The 15,040-nt window shown below is 44.4% G+C and overlaps 1 protein-coding gene across 3 annotated transcripts in view; it reads left to right on the top strand.

Moving 5' to 3' along the window:
* Positions 1–15,040, top strand: part of MMP17 (matrix metallopeptidase 17) — a 181,043-nt gene that overhangs the window by 129,162 nt on the left and 36,841 nt on the right. For all 3 annotated transcript variants that reach the window (XM_075898412.1, XM_075898411.1, XM_075898413.1), the window contains one exon: positions 1,487–1,613. In XM_075898412.1, the coding sequence (XP_075754527.1) occupies positions 1,487–1,613 (127 nt within the window). The remainder of the gene's footprint in view (positions 1–1,486; positions 1,614–15,040) is intronic.

Genomic DNA, 15,040 nt, shown 5'->3' with positions numbered 1-15,040 from the left:
CATTCCCTGTATTAGAGTCAGCAGGCGTGGAGGGGAGCAGAAGTCAATACTTGGGGGAGCCGGCTTAAAAGCCAGAGGCAGCAGTGTGGGGAGCGGCAGGGGAGGCTGCCATAAAGCAACCCCTGTTGGTGGGGGTGGTCCCAACCTCCTTGTTGGCAGGTGGTGGTCCCTGGGAGCAGCCCCTGTATGTAGGGGGTCCCAGCCCCCCTGTGGATGGGGACTCCTGCCGGAGCAGCCTCTGTCTGTGGCCAGTACGGGCACCACTGTGGACAGAGTCTTCTTCAGGGCAGGCTCCCCTGTCTCCCTGCAGCCTCTGTCCATGGGTGCTCGGACCCATGTGGATAGCAGCTGATTCCATCCTGCTCTGCTGTCTCTGATTTTTAAACTGGCTCTCCTCATGGACCAGCTCCCATCTGGCGTGACAGCAGGGACCACAAGGTTCTTGTCAGTTTCCTATTTCCCAACTTTTTAAAATAGTATATAGCCAGTGTTACATCTAGGCCTGACCCATGAATGCAAAGAGCCCCCTTCCCTTTCCCAATCCTTTTTACCTTGCTAACAACTTGGCTCCCCCATAGGTGATTCTTGGGAAAGATAGATCCGCCCTGCAACAGTGTTGTTAGTCCAGTTGTGTAATTTTGGAAAATGAGACTTTTTATTTTGGGAACATTGTTAAAGATTAGTTATCCTGTCTAAGGTAGGATGTTTGTTTGGTTTTTGGTAATAACCAGTAGTATTATAGCAACGCAATCTGTTTCATGATCAATAGCAATCAGTGTTGGTACACAGAACTATTCCAGCATGTATGTGTGTGTCTGGGTGTAGGCAGGACATGGCCTCAGCTGCATAGCTATTCCTAATCTAAACTAGGAACAACCTTGTTAATATCAGCAGTCCCCCTATGAGACCCATCCTCTCACCTCTGCTGCTGTGCTGCAAATGGCACTGGACCAATTGGTTGTGGGGTAGAAAATGGTACTTAGTGTTTTGTAGAAGATCTGAAAGCCCAGTCATCAGTGCTATGTTTCCTATGTAGTTCCTTTGGGCAAGAGAGGTATTTCACACTCCCTAACCCAGGCATTCCCAATAGTGTTAAAAGTTACAGTCCAGTCTTGATGGAGCAATATCATTGTAAAAGCCAATAGCTCTATCGACTGCTCTGTGATGAGCAAAGAGTGAATGCCAGCAGCCGAAGAAGGAAAAACATTACATTCTAAGGCAGAGAAAGCTTGTAATGGCTGCAGTATGTTTTAAGGGGACCATTATCACTGCTGCGTTGCTACCATGTGCGTGCTAAGCCCACCACATTGCTCAAAGCCAAGGCCTCTGTCATGCTCATTCCCTCCCTCCCAGTCCTCCCACAATGTCTTAAGGAAAGGAAATTCATATTTGTAACACCCAATTTCACCTTCTGAAAGTGGAGATGTTAAACCAGCTTCCATCACAGTATTTCAAGCCTTTTTTGTTCTTCTTCTTTTAAATCTAGATGAAGCGACCCTGGAATTAATGAAGACACCTCGTTGTTCTCTACCTGATCTTGCTGAGTCAGAAACCAGGAAGAAGCGGTATGCTCAGGCTATGACAAAGTGGAATAAAAGGAACTTATCTTGGAGGTAGGCATTCATCTTTCACTCCTCTGGCATCACAGTGAGGAATCAATCATAGACAGAGCTGAGTTAAATAGGAGTTGCAATGAAGTTGAACTTGACTGTGTTAAAATCTGCTCTTTCACATTCCTGGATCCCATCATCCAGGTTTTTAAACTGTTCTTCATAACTGCCCCAGCTATAGTCTCGATTCCTAGCAAACATGAAAAGCAATGTGGACTCAACCCTATATCTGGTAGATCTGACCCAAAGACACAGCTGGGTTTCTTTATAGAAATTGCAGCTCTTAGTACTTCTTTGTCTTGAATGCTTTGGGTTCCCAGCTTCCCTTTGCAAGACTCCAGCAGGTTCTAACCAGCATAGATTCTCCTCCTGGTCAAGAGAGAATGATTTATGAGCCCTTTTTTGGACCCATGGACAATCTTTCCCTCCATCCCTTTTTCTCAGTTTCTTAAAGACCACACCCACTCATTGTGGCATTCTGTGTCTCTGAGAAGGTTGAGGAGCCTGTTACCACCTTTGTTAATGGAGTCTTTTAGCTGTATTTAGATCCAGAGGTCCCATGTTTGAGTGTGCTATTGATAGTCCACCAAGAAGGCATGAGATACATGTATGGGGTGTTCTTTCCCTCTTGTAGAGATTGGAAACCTTTTGGGAGCCATTTGGGACCCATAATGATTTTCTTCTCTTTCTTCTCCCACTCACTTCCTCTTCTCTCCATCCCCCAAGGAGCATGTATCATGCTGACTGTTCTTCAAACCATAGCCAAAGAAAGCTGGATGCTGCTTCCCTTGCTCATTAACTCGTCAATAAGAAGTTGCTGCAGATTAAGCGAGCTGATCCTGCCATCACAGAAACTCGAGCTTGCAGCTTGTAGAGAACACTCTGTTAATTAGGTCCAAGATGAAAGGCACTAGGCCAGACTTAAACACTGAGCCAACACATAGTACAGGTTGAACCTCTCTACTCCAGCACCCCTGGGAACTCTCTATGGGCACAGCTAATGTTGCTTGAGGAGGTGATATTGCTATGCCAAGCATATGCTGTCAGCATATGCTGCTTTTGCATTAACGCTGGGCTTTGTTCAGCGCTGCCGCTTTTAAGTACACCCCTGTTCTCCGTCCCCCTTGCTGTCTGTATTGCTTACGGATAGTTGATTAGTTGACTAATCCTTAATACCCTAATGAAGACATGCTAATTCAAATGGAGATGCCGATAGTCCTGCTTCCACAAGGAGTAAGGGAAGTCGAAGGGAGAGTGTTCTCCCTTCGACTTCCTGCAGTGAGGACAGCACCAAAAGTTGAGTTAAGCTATCTCAACTTTGGCTATGCAATTAATGTAGCTGAAGTCACATATTTTAATTTGACCTTGTCCCATAGTGTAGACATACCTTTAGTGATCAAGTAAAGGCCAGAAGAATGATCTCTTCTGCTTATACTGTGGGAGCACTGAATTATTTGAGAGCTATCTGCTTAAGAGGCAACTTTATTCCCTAACGGTTAAGGTGAGTGATTGGGACTTGCTTGATGTCAGTTCCAGAAGGGAAATTCTCTTTGGAATGAATCTGACATTCTGCTATACTCTCAGGCCAGACCCTCATTTTGGTGTGAATTATGGCTTTACATCAGAGGCTCTCATTCTGTTTGTTTGGCAACCTTCATGGCATTTCCCTAGACATCCTGGTATAATGAGTCACTAGTCCCAGGCCACAGTGGGAAATGTAAACTGGTAATGAGGTTTTGTGATATGTCCATAAAAGAGGTCATAAGAAGGTCATTAGGGTTCTGTTATGAAATGGTCTAACATTTGTGATATAATCTCCCCCAATCTCCTGAAAAACTGGGTTAGATTCATTTTCTTCTTTCTCTGCTGTCTAGGTTTCTGGCTTATGTTCAGCGGGCTTGTGTTTTACTATTTGGGGGTTACCTATACAAGTGAGAGGCTCTGGCCATGCAGAAATGATTATATGGTATTTATGTCCAACATGCAAGATTAAAGAAGCCTTTCAAAACTGGCATTACATTTACCAGTGCTCACGCCTCTAAAGAAATGGTGAGGCAGGATAAACAGGCCAGTACAACTGTGTGAGGCTATCCCATGGAGGGCCCGCTGGGTGGTGATGGAAAAGCAAAGACATCGAATCTTGTTTCCACATTTTAAATTTGAAAGGGATGCCAGTAAATCTCATCTCCATGTGATTCCCCGCCCCCCCCCCCCCCCGCCTCCGGTCCCTCACAAGCTGCCTCTGTGCAGACAAACCCAAACAGCTAGAGAACTCGGAATAATGGGATACATGCTGCAAACAATTGTAGGTCCATACATATGCATCATTCCAAGATATAGCCAACGTGGTAAATTTCCAGCACAAGAAGACACATAACTCACCTTATTCTTATCAAGCTTTTGACTAAAATATAGACTCTTCACATAGACTCTCAAAAATGTAATAGGATCAAGCTAGGAGTGAAATAAGTTTGGGATTTATTTCAGATTTTTTTTTTCTGTTGAAATGACTTTAAAAACTGCATTAACTGGAGCTCTACTCCCCACAGGATAGTTTGTGTCTTGGATCAGACAGGAGCTACTGAAATTCACGGTCTTCCTTCAGATTCCTGGGAATTGTCCTTTGGGGTAACAGTGCTCTCTGCTGGTTCTAGCAAAAGTTAATTCAAATGTCACTATGGCACAAGAGAGGAGATAATAATGGTTGGTCCTAACTGATAGAAATTAGAGAAAGGAACAGCCTGTGATGTCATCCACTGCCAGTTTCCTGAAGGATAGCCCCACATACCTCTTGATTTGCAGCCTAAATGTTCCTTGGCTTAATATAATTTTATTATTTTCAGTTATATCTTACTGAAGGACAACTTACAGGAAGTGTCCATAACTCCTTTCGCGAAAGTGTTACATTTCTGTTGCATTTGTACCACTGCACAGTGAGTTAGTGAGTAGTGTTGAAAGGTTTTGTATTAACTTATAGAGGCAATATGAACCCAAAGATTTAAAGGTCACATGACTCTGTGATTATCTAGCATTAAACAATCTTACTTAGTACTACGGCAAACATCCTAAGAAATTTGTGCTAAAACTTGGAGATTTATGGTTAGGATATGTAACCCCCAAGGAGATTACTTAGATTCCTGGGGCTTTGTCTGCTGGCAGCTCAGGGAGAGGCACTCTGAGTTTGCCTTGGCTCCCCCTCCCTACCAGGGTCAGAGTCTGCCCGGCAACCCATAGGGAGTAAGGTGCCCCTCCCAGGGAGTTCAGGAGGGGGAAAGAGAGACCATTGTTGAAGGGAGTCTGGAGCCAGCCAGGGCAAGGGGAGGGCTGGCTGTGTGGGAGCTAGTAAGCCCCAGGCCTGCATGCAGGGTTCCCCCTGAGAACTAGCCTCTAGGGACCTGAAGGCAGGATCCCTCAGCTGGGTTTTATTTCTCCACTGTTGATTCCCAGTTTGTGGAGTTTGCTGGGAGGCTTCCCCAGCCAGGCTGAGTTGGCTCTCCCGCTCGCTGGGTGAGACCAGTCACTGCATGGTCAGCGCTGCTCTATCTACAGGTCCTCACAGGCTTTCTGCCACACTCCCTATGGGTTGCCGGGTGGACCCTGACCCTGGTAGGGAGGAAGAGCCAAGGCAAACTCAGAGTACCTCTCCCTGAGCTGCCAGCAGACAAAGCCCTGGGGATCTAAGTAATCTCTTTGGGGGTTACAGATACAAGAAAGAAAAGGAGCTAAAACAAGTTATAAGCCCTTTAAAATTGAAATGGGATGTTTATATGAAATAAACTCAACCAAAAATATATCAAAGTTATTTTTAAAAGAGAGGAAACCAGTTAGTCTATTTCACAACTTTCTTGTGGGAAGGAAAGAGTTAGTTTTATTGCTTAGCTTTGTGAGGTATAGGATGGTGTCATGATGACCCATAGTTCTCAGACACAGCCCTACTCCAACCATCCATGGAACAAGCTCCTGAGACTAGCATACCTCTGACACATGGAACCCAACCCTGACATAATGCTCCCTAGCATAATGATCTGATTGGCAGAGGCTGAGAGCAACTGATTGGCCCACTGGCTGTACTTAAGCCAGCATCAAGCACCAGAAACAGAACTACCAGTTTTCACCCTGATAAGGACTGTGTGTATCCTTGGTTTGATTTCCTGGCATCTGATCTGTGATTCCCAAATTCCAGTTTGCCATCTGGCCTGCCTGTGGTTCCCACTTTGTGGTTCAGATCCACACTTTGCTGCTTCTGCACTCCTGCAATCCTGACCCAGAGAAACTCTTCACTCCTGTTTTGCAGCCTCTGGTTCTGATTGTTTGGTCTGGCTGCCCAACATCCAGCCATGACAGAAGGTCACTTTCTCAGCTTCTGACAGACAGAAAAATATGTGAGAAGAAGAGACAGAATAGCAAAAGCGAGGAAATACGGGTTTTGTTGATATTTTTAAGGTTCCAGGTGGCAGGTCAGTCACAGATGGATGTGCTGGGTTGGCAGGTCAGCTGTGACAGCAGTGGCTCTGGCTCACCTCTCAATTTGGGGACTCTGGGAAATCATCTGGCTGTTCAGCTGTATAGAGCTTTGTAGGCTGTCTTGTCTCATTGTGCTGGTGTCATGTGGTAAGTTGAAACATGAAAGATAAACAGGGCAGGAGGGAAAATACTCAGAAAGGAACACGCAATGGAAAGGGAGACAGAGCAGGTTCCCTTGTGTCTTTGGCTGGAGACTTTGCTGGTCTGATGGCAATGGTCAGGTGTCCCTTCTGAGGTTTGGGCTTCATAAAGATGCAATGACTTCCAGGGTGCAAGGATGAAGGGCAAAGCCACTGATTTAGTTTGAAGACTTAGCAGCCTTCCTCCTACTCCTCCAGAAATCAAACAGCCAACCCACTGAAAGAGAGGCAATGAGTGGACTAGTCCATCTTCTTATTATCTGGTCTACTTTGGAGGTCTAATTTTCAACACACCAGTTTCAACTCATTGATTTCAAGCTCTACGCTTCTCTTCACAGATTCCAATGCCTGAGAAAACCATTTTGTTCATTTGCTCTGAGTAAAATGTTATTTCTTTTGTTTCCTGGGCATGATGGTCACACAGTCCTTCAATTATATCAGTGGGCCTCTTTGGTTGGACTAATTCTATTATTCTGTCTCCCTTTTGCAACTTTTTCCATTCGTGTTTGTGATGTGTTTTGTAACATTTTGTAAACTTGTATTGACTTTTCCACAGCTGAGTTCACAATTAGGGTAAATTTGGAGGCCAGGTTATTGCAAGAGTACACTGAAATCCTCAACACTGGTTATAATGCTATGTACTTTGACAGCATCTCATATCTGAGGAATTCCTGACGCTTAACATGTATCCATTATTTAATCCTCAGACATTCCTTTGAAGTAGGCAGAGACCTGAAGGGATGGTCTAGATCAGTGTTTCTCAACCAGTGATACAAGTACCCTTAGGGGTACTCTAGAGAAGTTGGGGGGTATGTCAACACAACTGAAATTTGGAGAAAACTGAATTTTTGTTTTAAGTTTTACATTGCTTTATTATTTTTGTACCTTTTACTCCCAAAAATTTCATCACCCACCCAGCTACAATTAAGTTGTTTAAACAAATGTGTTGAAATGGTAAAAAAAAAATGTGTGTGTGTGTGAAAACCATAGTTACTGGGTGTACTTATAATATTTTTATGACTTTATTTTTTTTTAAAAAGGGGGTACTTTATAAAAAAAGTTGAGAAATGCTGGTCTAGATCAGTGGTCGATAACAGATAACACATGTGCCATAATTGGCTTGTAACATGACTGAGAGGCATGTGACTGCCTCCCAGGTGGTCCGTAGCTCGAGCAAAGCCCTCCTTCCCCACACAGCAGGGAGCCTGCGCTGCAGCTCATGTCTCATGGTTGCCACACAGCATGGCATAGGAGCCGGACAAGCAGAGTCAGTGTCATGACCCAGAGCTGGGCTCTGCACCCCTGGGGATGCCCCTACCTGGCCTGGGCTGCAGCTCCTTGGAGCTAAGGGGTTAATTCCCCCTGCCCCACTACAGGCTCTGCCTCCTTCTCCAGAGATCAGGGTGGTGTAGCTGGTCACAGGCGCCTTCTGCCTCTGTGGGGTGCCAGTGTCTGAGCTAAGCCACAGCTGCTCCCCGAGTGTGGGGAGACTCTTCCCCACCACCCTGCTGCGGCTGGCCGAGGGCTGGAACCAGCCCCGGGCAGCCCCAGGTTCTGCCTGCCACAGCCTACGGGTGAAGAGTGAGTCCCAGGCAAAGGGCTGAGCTGAGCAGGGAAGTGACTCTGCTCCACCGTCCCTCCTCACCCCATCACTGCTCCTAGGGGTCTGCGAGTCCCAACACTGTTGCCCTGCCTGTGTGTGCCCTGGGGGCAAAGGAATGTGGGGGCAGGAGGGAAGTGAAGGTGGATGTGGTGCACACTTGAGGCTACTGAGAGAGATTAATGAAACTGCTAAAATGTAAGTAGGACTATTATTGACAAAGTATTAATGGCATGCAGATCCGTACATAGAAGTGACTAAGTTAAATCTTGTCATGCCGTTTCTGAAAGGTTGCTGACCCTTGGTCTAGATAATACTTAGTCCTGCCATGAGTGTAGGATACTGGAATGAGTCTATCGTTCTTATTCCCATTAAACAGACGAGGAAACTGAGTTACAGACAGGGAATTGATTTGACCAAAGTGGCAGGGCTGGGAATAGAATCCAAGTCTTGACCTCTGGTCTCCCTGCTCAGCAATGACTTTACCTCCCTGTGGCTATCAGTTATGACAAAACCATAGTGTTAAAACTTAATGCATGATGACATGTGGCCTTCATTTTTTTTCTTCCTCTAAATCAGTGGTTCCCAATTTTATTTGGCCATGGTACCCTTTTGAACTCAAAAGAATTTTGTGGAACCTCTGACTGACTGCACGGAACCCTTGACTGACTGCACGCGCAGCGCTGAGTAGTGACATCATTGTCCCCACTCTCTGGCTAAGCTGGCATTACACAGGGACACTTATTGTGGCAAACACAAATGAAAATAGTTTTCAATAAAATTCATAAATGAATTAAAATTCCATTCCATTACAATAATTCAGGCTGTAATGGAATTTTCTCACCGAACCCTTATTTTCACTTTGTGGAACACCAGGGATCCGCCGAACACCATTTGGGAAACCCTGCTCTAAATACATAATCTTCATTTCCTATTAGCAAACCTCCAGGTGGAGCAATTCTAAGAGAATGTTTCACTTTTTGGCCACTTAAACTTGAAAATTAAATTAAAAAAAGAACATTAAAATAGTTGCATCCACTGAAGGTCTGACAAATGCAATTGATTTAATCTGAAGAAGATTTTGATTCGATTTTAGGAAAAACTTTCCAATTACAAGGCAAGTTAAGATCTGGATTAGAGTGTGGAATCCATATCACCCACGGTTTTTAAGAACAGATCAGACACATGTTTAGGTTTTCTTAGTGCAAGGGGGAAAGTATACCTAATGACCTCTCAAGGTCCCTTCAAGCGCTGCATTTCTATGATTCTACTCAGCTGTAGCTTCGTGTTCCAAAATGATACCCCAGAAGAGCAATAATCCCACCCCAAAAAATACACTCTGTTTCTGTCTCCTTAAATACAAGGTACCTGAGAGCAAAGAAAAGCCATGAAAGCCCAGCTCTGTAATTTACCATGCTTTTCCCCATAGTATTTGAAATGTCACTCATCTGATCTTTGCTTATGGAGAAGTTCTAAGCTCTGCACCATTAAAGCCATGTGATCAGAATGCTTGTGAGACAGACCTATGAAATGTAAGATAAGCAGGGGACACATCACAGTAGGAAAAAGGTAAAGGTCCCCTCTGGGTAACCAGAGTTGTGTCCCATGAAACATCTTAAAAAGGGCTGGGTTAGTCTCTGATTGCTTTTTGTTGCAATAGCAGTTGACAGAGGCATCATTGGTGGGAACAATTAAAGCACCAAGCCTTCAAGCTATTCCATGATGCTCTGCCCAGGACCAAGGGCTCAGCCATGGGGAACAGCCTGTCTGATCAGTGACAGGTGTATGAAAAGAGATAATTTTACTGGGATTTGGAATCACCTGCAGAATGTTATTTATAGAGACAAGCAGGTGATCACAGGTAAAATACACTATGAAATAGGATTATTGTCTTCAAGATATCACCATGACTTTTCACCTTGACAGTGTCTGCCCCGTTGCAGTTAGCCAATGGTAGGTAAGTTTGGGACTTGTGGAGCTCCATAGTTGAGAATGCTTTGTGTGCAATTGAATGCACACACCCACACTCATAGTCTGAAGCTGGTGTTTTAGGCAAGGAACTGGTGACTTGCAGTCACTGAACAGAGATGAGGGGTGGGAAGCCAACTGAGAGGTCTGACTTTCAGGGAGAGGGGTGAAAGGAGGAAAATAAAGCAGTTCGTTGCACAAAGAAGCTGTTCCAGGAACAGGGGCTAACCTAAAAAGTCACAGAAATCACCCAAAGAAGCAGGGAAAGAATGGGACATAAGGTGAGGAGGAGGGAAGTGATGCTATCCAATGGATAAAAGAACAAGCAAGAGGGAGACTAGAACCCAAAGCAGGCAAGTTCTTTAGGAGTTTGGTGCAGTAGTAAAAGAAAAAGAAGCCAGCACTAAAAGTAAGCAACACTAGGCTTATGATCATCTGTCCACCACATCAAAGGAGGCATCTAACAGAAATAAATCCTGCCCCCAGTGTCTCTGTCTCACACATGCCCGCCCACCTCAGTTTGTGTCTTCATCAATAGCAGTTGTTGCCTCTCTTCTTTTTTCTCTCACCTTGTGTCACACAAAAAGTCATATGGGGGATCTGTGAAAAAAGTCATATGTGGGGCCAGCAGGCCCGGGATGGAAGTTTCCATCCTAGCAGTACATATCATTGGAGTCTGCAGACTGAGAAGACAGTTTTTACCAGACACAGATAACTACTTGGCTGGTTGTCTTCTGGCAGTATTAAGCCTGTAATAGTAGTGACGTACTGAGATTAGTAAAAGCAACTATCCCTAAATGACTCTGTTGTGAAGAGAATCTACAACCCTGTTCAGCCGTGCCCCTATGAGTTGACATCATGCTGTTCTCTTTTAATGAAGCTAATTCAACATCCCCCCCTCTTTTCTGGGTGATAGTATTTGAGGTAGCAGGACCAGAGGCACAATCGAAGGAGGCTGCTACAAGCCCAGCAGCACAGTCCATTAGTATGCTACTTCCTCTCCTGAGCCTTCCTTGTTTTCTCATCCTAGCTTTGTTGTCCAGGTTTTGAGCAAGCACTGAACAGCTGCCAAGTTTGCTGCAATAGCTCTGGGACAGTCTCCAAGGGATGCACAGATGCATAAGCCAGCTGTTCTCAAGCACCAAATAGAAAGGAGAGGCAGGTGCCAGCAAGCTGGAGTGATGCTGCAGTGCTTTATAGACATCAACACATTCTACGGGCAGCACCTGCCTGGCCAATTGCTATGCTGTAGGAGTCCTGTAGAACAAACAATGCCTCACTTTGATGGGACTTCTGCTACAGGTGCAATAATTTACAAGGAGAAAAATCAGAAGCATCAGCTCCACTGCTGGTGCATAGCTTCTGTGGTATGCTTGTCTGGTCTGTGAGATGATGGGGAGTGAACACTGGAACAGGGTTTGCAAAGAGCTGTAACTGAAACACAAACCTGTACCTCTTGCTTCCTCCAGAATGTTCTCAGAAGGAATACAGGTTAGTTTGTCTGGGAAACAGGCTATGTGACATTTTATTTTACCAGCATCTTTTCCCTAGAATCCATTCACTGCAGTGCTGTGGCTTATCCTGGAGTCATAGGATGCCTTCTGCTCATCTATTTGTATTAAACACAGAATAAAAAAATCATAGAACTGGAAGGCACCTCAAGAGGGCACCGCTTCTCCCTTATCCACAGGGCTTGATAATCTATCAAAAAAGCTATCAGACTGGTTTGACATGATTTGTTCTTTACGAATACAGTCTCCTGCCCTCATGGTAGGACAAAGCACTGCCAAGATCATCCCTGACAGGTGTCTGTCTTATCTGTTCTTAAATATCTTCAGTGATGGAGATTCCTCAATCTCCCTAGGCAATTTATTGCAGAATTTAACTACCCTGACAGGATGTTTTTTCTAATGTCTAATCTAAACCTCCTTTGCTGCAATTTAAGCCCATTGCTTTTTGCCCTGTCCTCAGAAGTCAAGGAGAACAATTTTTCTCCCTCCCTTTTAGATACTTGAAAACTGCTTTCAAGTCCCCTCTCAATCTTCTCTTTTCTAAACTAAACAAGCCCAATTCTTTCAGTCTTCCCTAATAGGTCATGTCTTCTAGACCTTTAATCATTCTTGTTGCTCTTCTCTGGATCTTCTCCAATTTCTCCACAGCTTTCTTGTAATGTGGTACCCAGAATTGGACACAGTACTCCAATGGAAGCCTATCAGCACAAAGTAGTACGGAAGAATGACTTCTCGTGTTTTGCTCACAATATTCCTTTTTAGTGCATCCCAGAATCATGTTTGCTTTTTTTGCAACAGTGTCACACTGCTGATTCATATTTAGTTTGTGGTCCGCTAAGACCCATAGATCCTTTTCTGCAGTACTCCTTCCTAGGTAGTTGCTTCCCATTCTGTATGTGTGAACCTGGTTGTTCCTTCCTAAGAGGAATACTTTGCATTTGTCCTTATTAACTTCATCCTGTTTGCCTCAGACAATTTCTCTAGTTTGTCCAAATCATTTTGAATTTTGACCCTGCCCTCCAAAGCACTTGAAACCCCTCCCACCTTGCTATCATCTGCAAACTTAATAATCATCCTCTCTATGCCATCATCTAAATCATTGATGAAGATATGGAACAGGTCCCAAAACACACCCCTGCAGAACCCCACTTGTTATGCCCTTCTAGCTTGATTGTGAATGGTTAATAACTACTCTCTGAGGATGGTTATCCAGCCAGTTATACACCCACCTTATAGTAGCCTATCTAGGTGGCATTTCCCTAGTTTATTGATAAGGTCTTGCAAGACTGTGTCAAATGCCTTACTAAAATCTAGGTATACCACATCCACTGCTTCTCCCTTATCCACAAGGCTTGATACTGTGTCACAGAAAGCTATCAGACTGGTTTGACATGATCTGTTCTTTACAAATCCATGCTGGCTATTACCTATCATCTTATTATCTTCCAGATGTTTGCAGATGGATTCCTGAATTACTTGCTCCATTATCTTCCCTGGCACAGAAGTTAAACTGACTGTTAAATGTAGCACAAGAGCAATGCCAGGCTGAATGCTCTAACTTTTGGGAAGTGCTATGAGACTCTTGGGGGAAATTGCTATGGAAGTGCAAGGTATTGATAGCAGTAGTTTGCTGCCCCATTGTGAAATGCATTGTGTTTACCTCTCTACAGGGCCGCCAACAGAGGGAGGCAGAGGGGGCTGTTGCTCTTGGGACCCAGTGATTTAAAAGGAGCCAGGGCTGCAGGCCGTTGCTGCAGCTAGAGCCCTGAACTCTTTAAATTGCCACCAGAACCCCAGTCTGGCATGTGGGAGACACAGTGCAGTCTGAGCAGCACTGACGGTTGGCTGTCCCTAATCCCACCACTTCTGCCTGGAGCTCTGACCCTTTCATGGTCCCTAAAGTCAATCCTTCCTCCCACACACATTGCCCAGGATCTGGCAAAGACTGTCTGTCACCAGCTCTGCCTCTCTGAGCAGATTGTTCACCCAATTAGCAGGAAGAACTCCGTTGAATGAATGCAGCTTGTGCTGCCATTGCTAACAGCCAGAACTATGAGGGCATTGTATATGCTACCGAGCATGACCTCTGGGCAGTTGGGAAAGAGTCATTTTCTTGTCTAAGGCTGTGAACATATATATTCTTAATTTACCATAAAAAAAAATCCACCCCAGCTAGAGTCATTGCTTGTTTATCAGGCAACCCATAGTGTGTTATGTTGGATGGTTATCAACATTTAATTTATTTCTCTCTAGCTTGAGAGTTGCACAGCATGAAGGAGTGTTTCATTAAACAGGAATTGATTTTTCATACCACACTAATACTTTTCCCTTTCTCCATTGCATGAAAAAAAAAACAGACACCACAATAATCATTAGAGAAGAGGCTGCCTGAGCTCAGGCAGAAATGTGTCAGTCACATTTGGGTCTGTTTATTAACTGAGGTAGATACAGAATAAGTAATGGATGGACAGGCTGTGGAAATCTGTGAGGGACTATGGTGCTCTACAAATATATGTTTCTGAGCCATTCCACTAGCTCTTAGCAATTGCTACACTTCGGAAATGTGTTAGTTGTGTCAGTCTGGCTATGAGAGGAAGTGTGACTTTAGCCATGGGCTGCGACCATAGCAAATTGGTGTGAGCTGGCAGTATTGTCAGAGAGGTGAGAAGCACTGCATAGCCAAGGTCTTTTAAAGCAACTAGCTATCTGGGGTACCCAGCTTGTAGAACCCTGAAGAAGCCTGAATATCCCATCTCACTGAGCACCCAGCCTCTGAAAATCAAGCCCTTTCATGTATCTCAAGTCAGGTATACCCAAATCCCTGGTTGTTTCTGCAAATCTAATTCAATGGGCATTGGAGTCGAACAACCCTCTTGTCACTGTTGGTGGACATACCTTGTCATCCTTCACACATGTGGCCTGTGAGTCAACTACAGCCCCTCTGCATGACTTCACCAATCTAGCCTCATCTTATATTGTCCTTGGATCATTGTCTCCAATTTTATTCCCTCTCCACCCCTCACACAGCTATAACTTCTAAGAAGGCTGGAGATTGGTCAGAGACTGTTCATAATTATTCAGCTGAATCACCAAAATACTAGTAAATAAAAGAACATGACCATGATGAAAAGAACTTGTCTACATCGCATAGCCTTGGCTAGTACAGCTGTACCATGGAGCCCCCTAGTGGAAATCTTGCATAGACTGGCAGAGAGAGAGCTCTTCTGCCACATGGCTACTCCTTCACCCCCAATGAATTTAGCTATGCCAATGGAAGCACTCTTCTGTTAGCATACTTGTATCTACCTAGGAGGTTTTTATGCTGATATAAATATGTCAGCGAGGGGCAGTAATTCTTCAGTGGAGGTCCTGGCAGTCTCCCTAATATAGCCCCAAGTTTGAAGGGGAGTTGCCTGACATGAGCATTCGTATGCTAAATAGGTCTAAGGCACAAGGCAAAGCTTGCACTGATTGTGACAATGGAAGAAAGCCTTACAAATGGATAATGAGATGGAAAGAAAACAATCAGCTGGATGAAAAGATGAATATTTGCAACACAGAGCCCTTTTAGAATTAATTAATGAAGTTACAGCAATTGACTTTTTAAATTGGATCCTTTGAGTGGAGTACAAATGGATAATCTCCTAGTTCCAGAGCTTGTTGTTCCAGAAATATAAGGGTTTTACC

This window comes from Pelodiscus sinensis, chromosome 15 (genome assembly GCF_049634645.1).
Source record: "Pelodiscus sinensis isolate JC-2024 chromosome 15, ASM4963464v1, whole genome shotgun sequence".
In the NCBI taxonomy this organism is placed as follows: Eukaryota; Metazoa; Chordata; order Testudines; family Trionychidae; genus Pelodiscus; species Pelodiscus sinensis.
The sequence above is the reverse complement of the archived record's forward strand: the minus strand, read 5'-3'. Positions and strand labels throughout refer to the sequence as shown.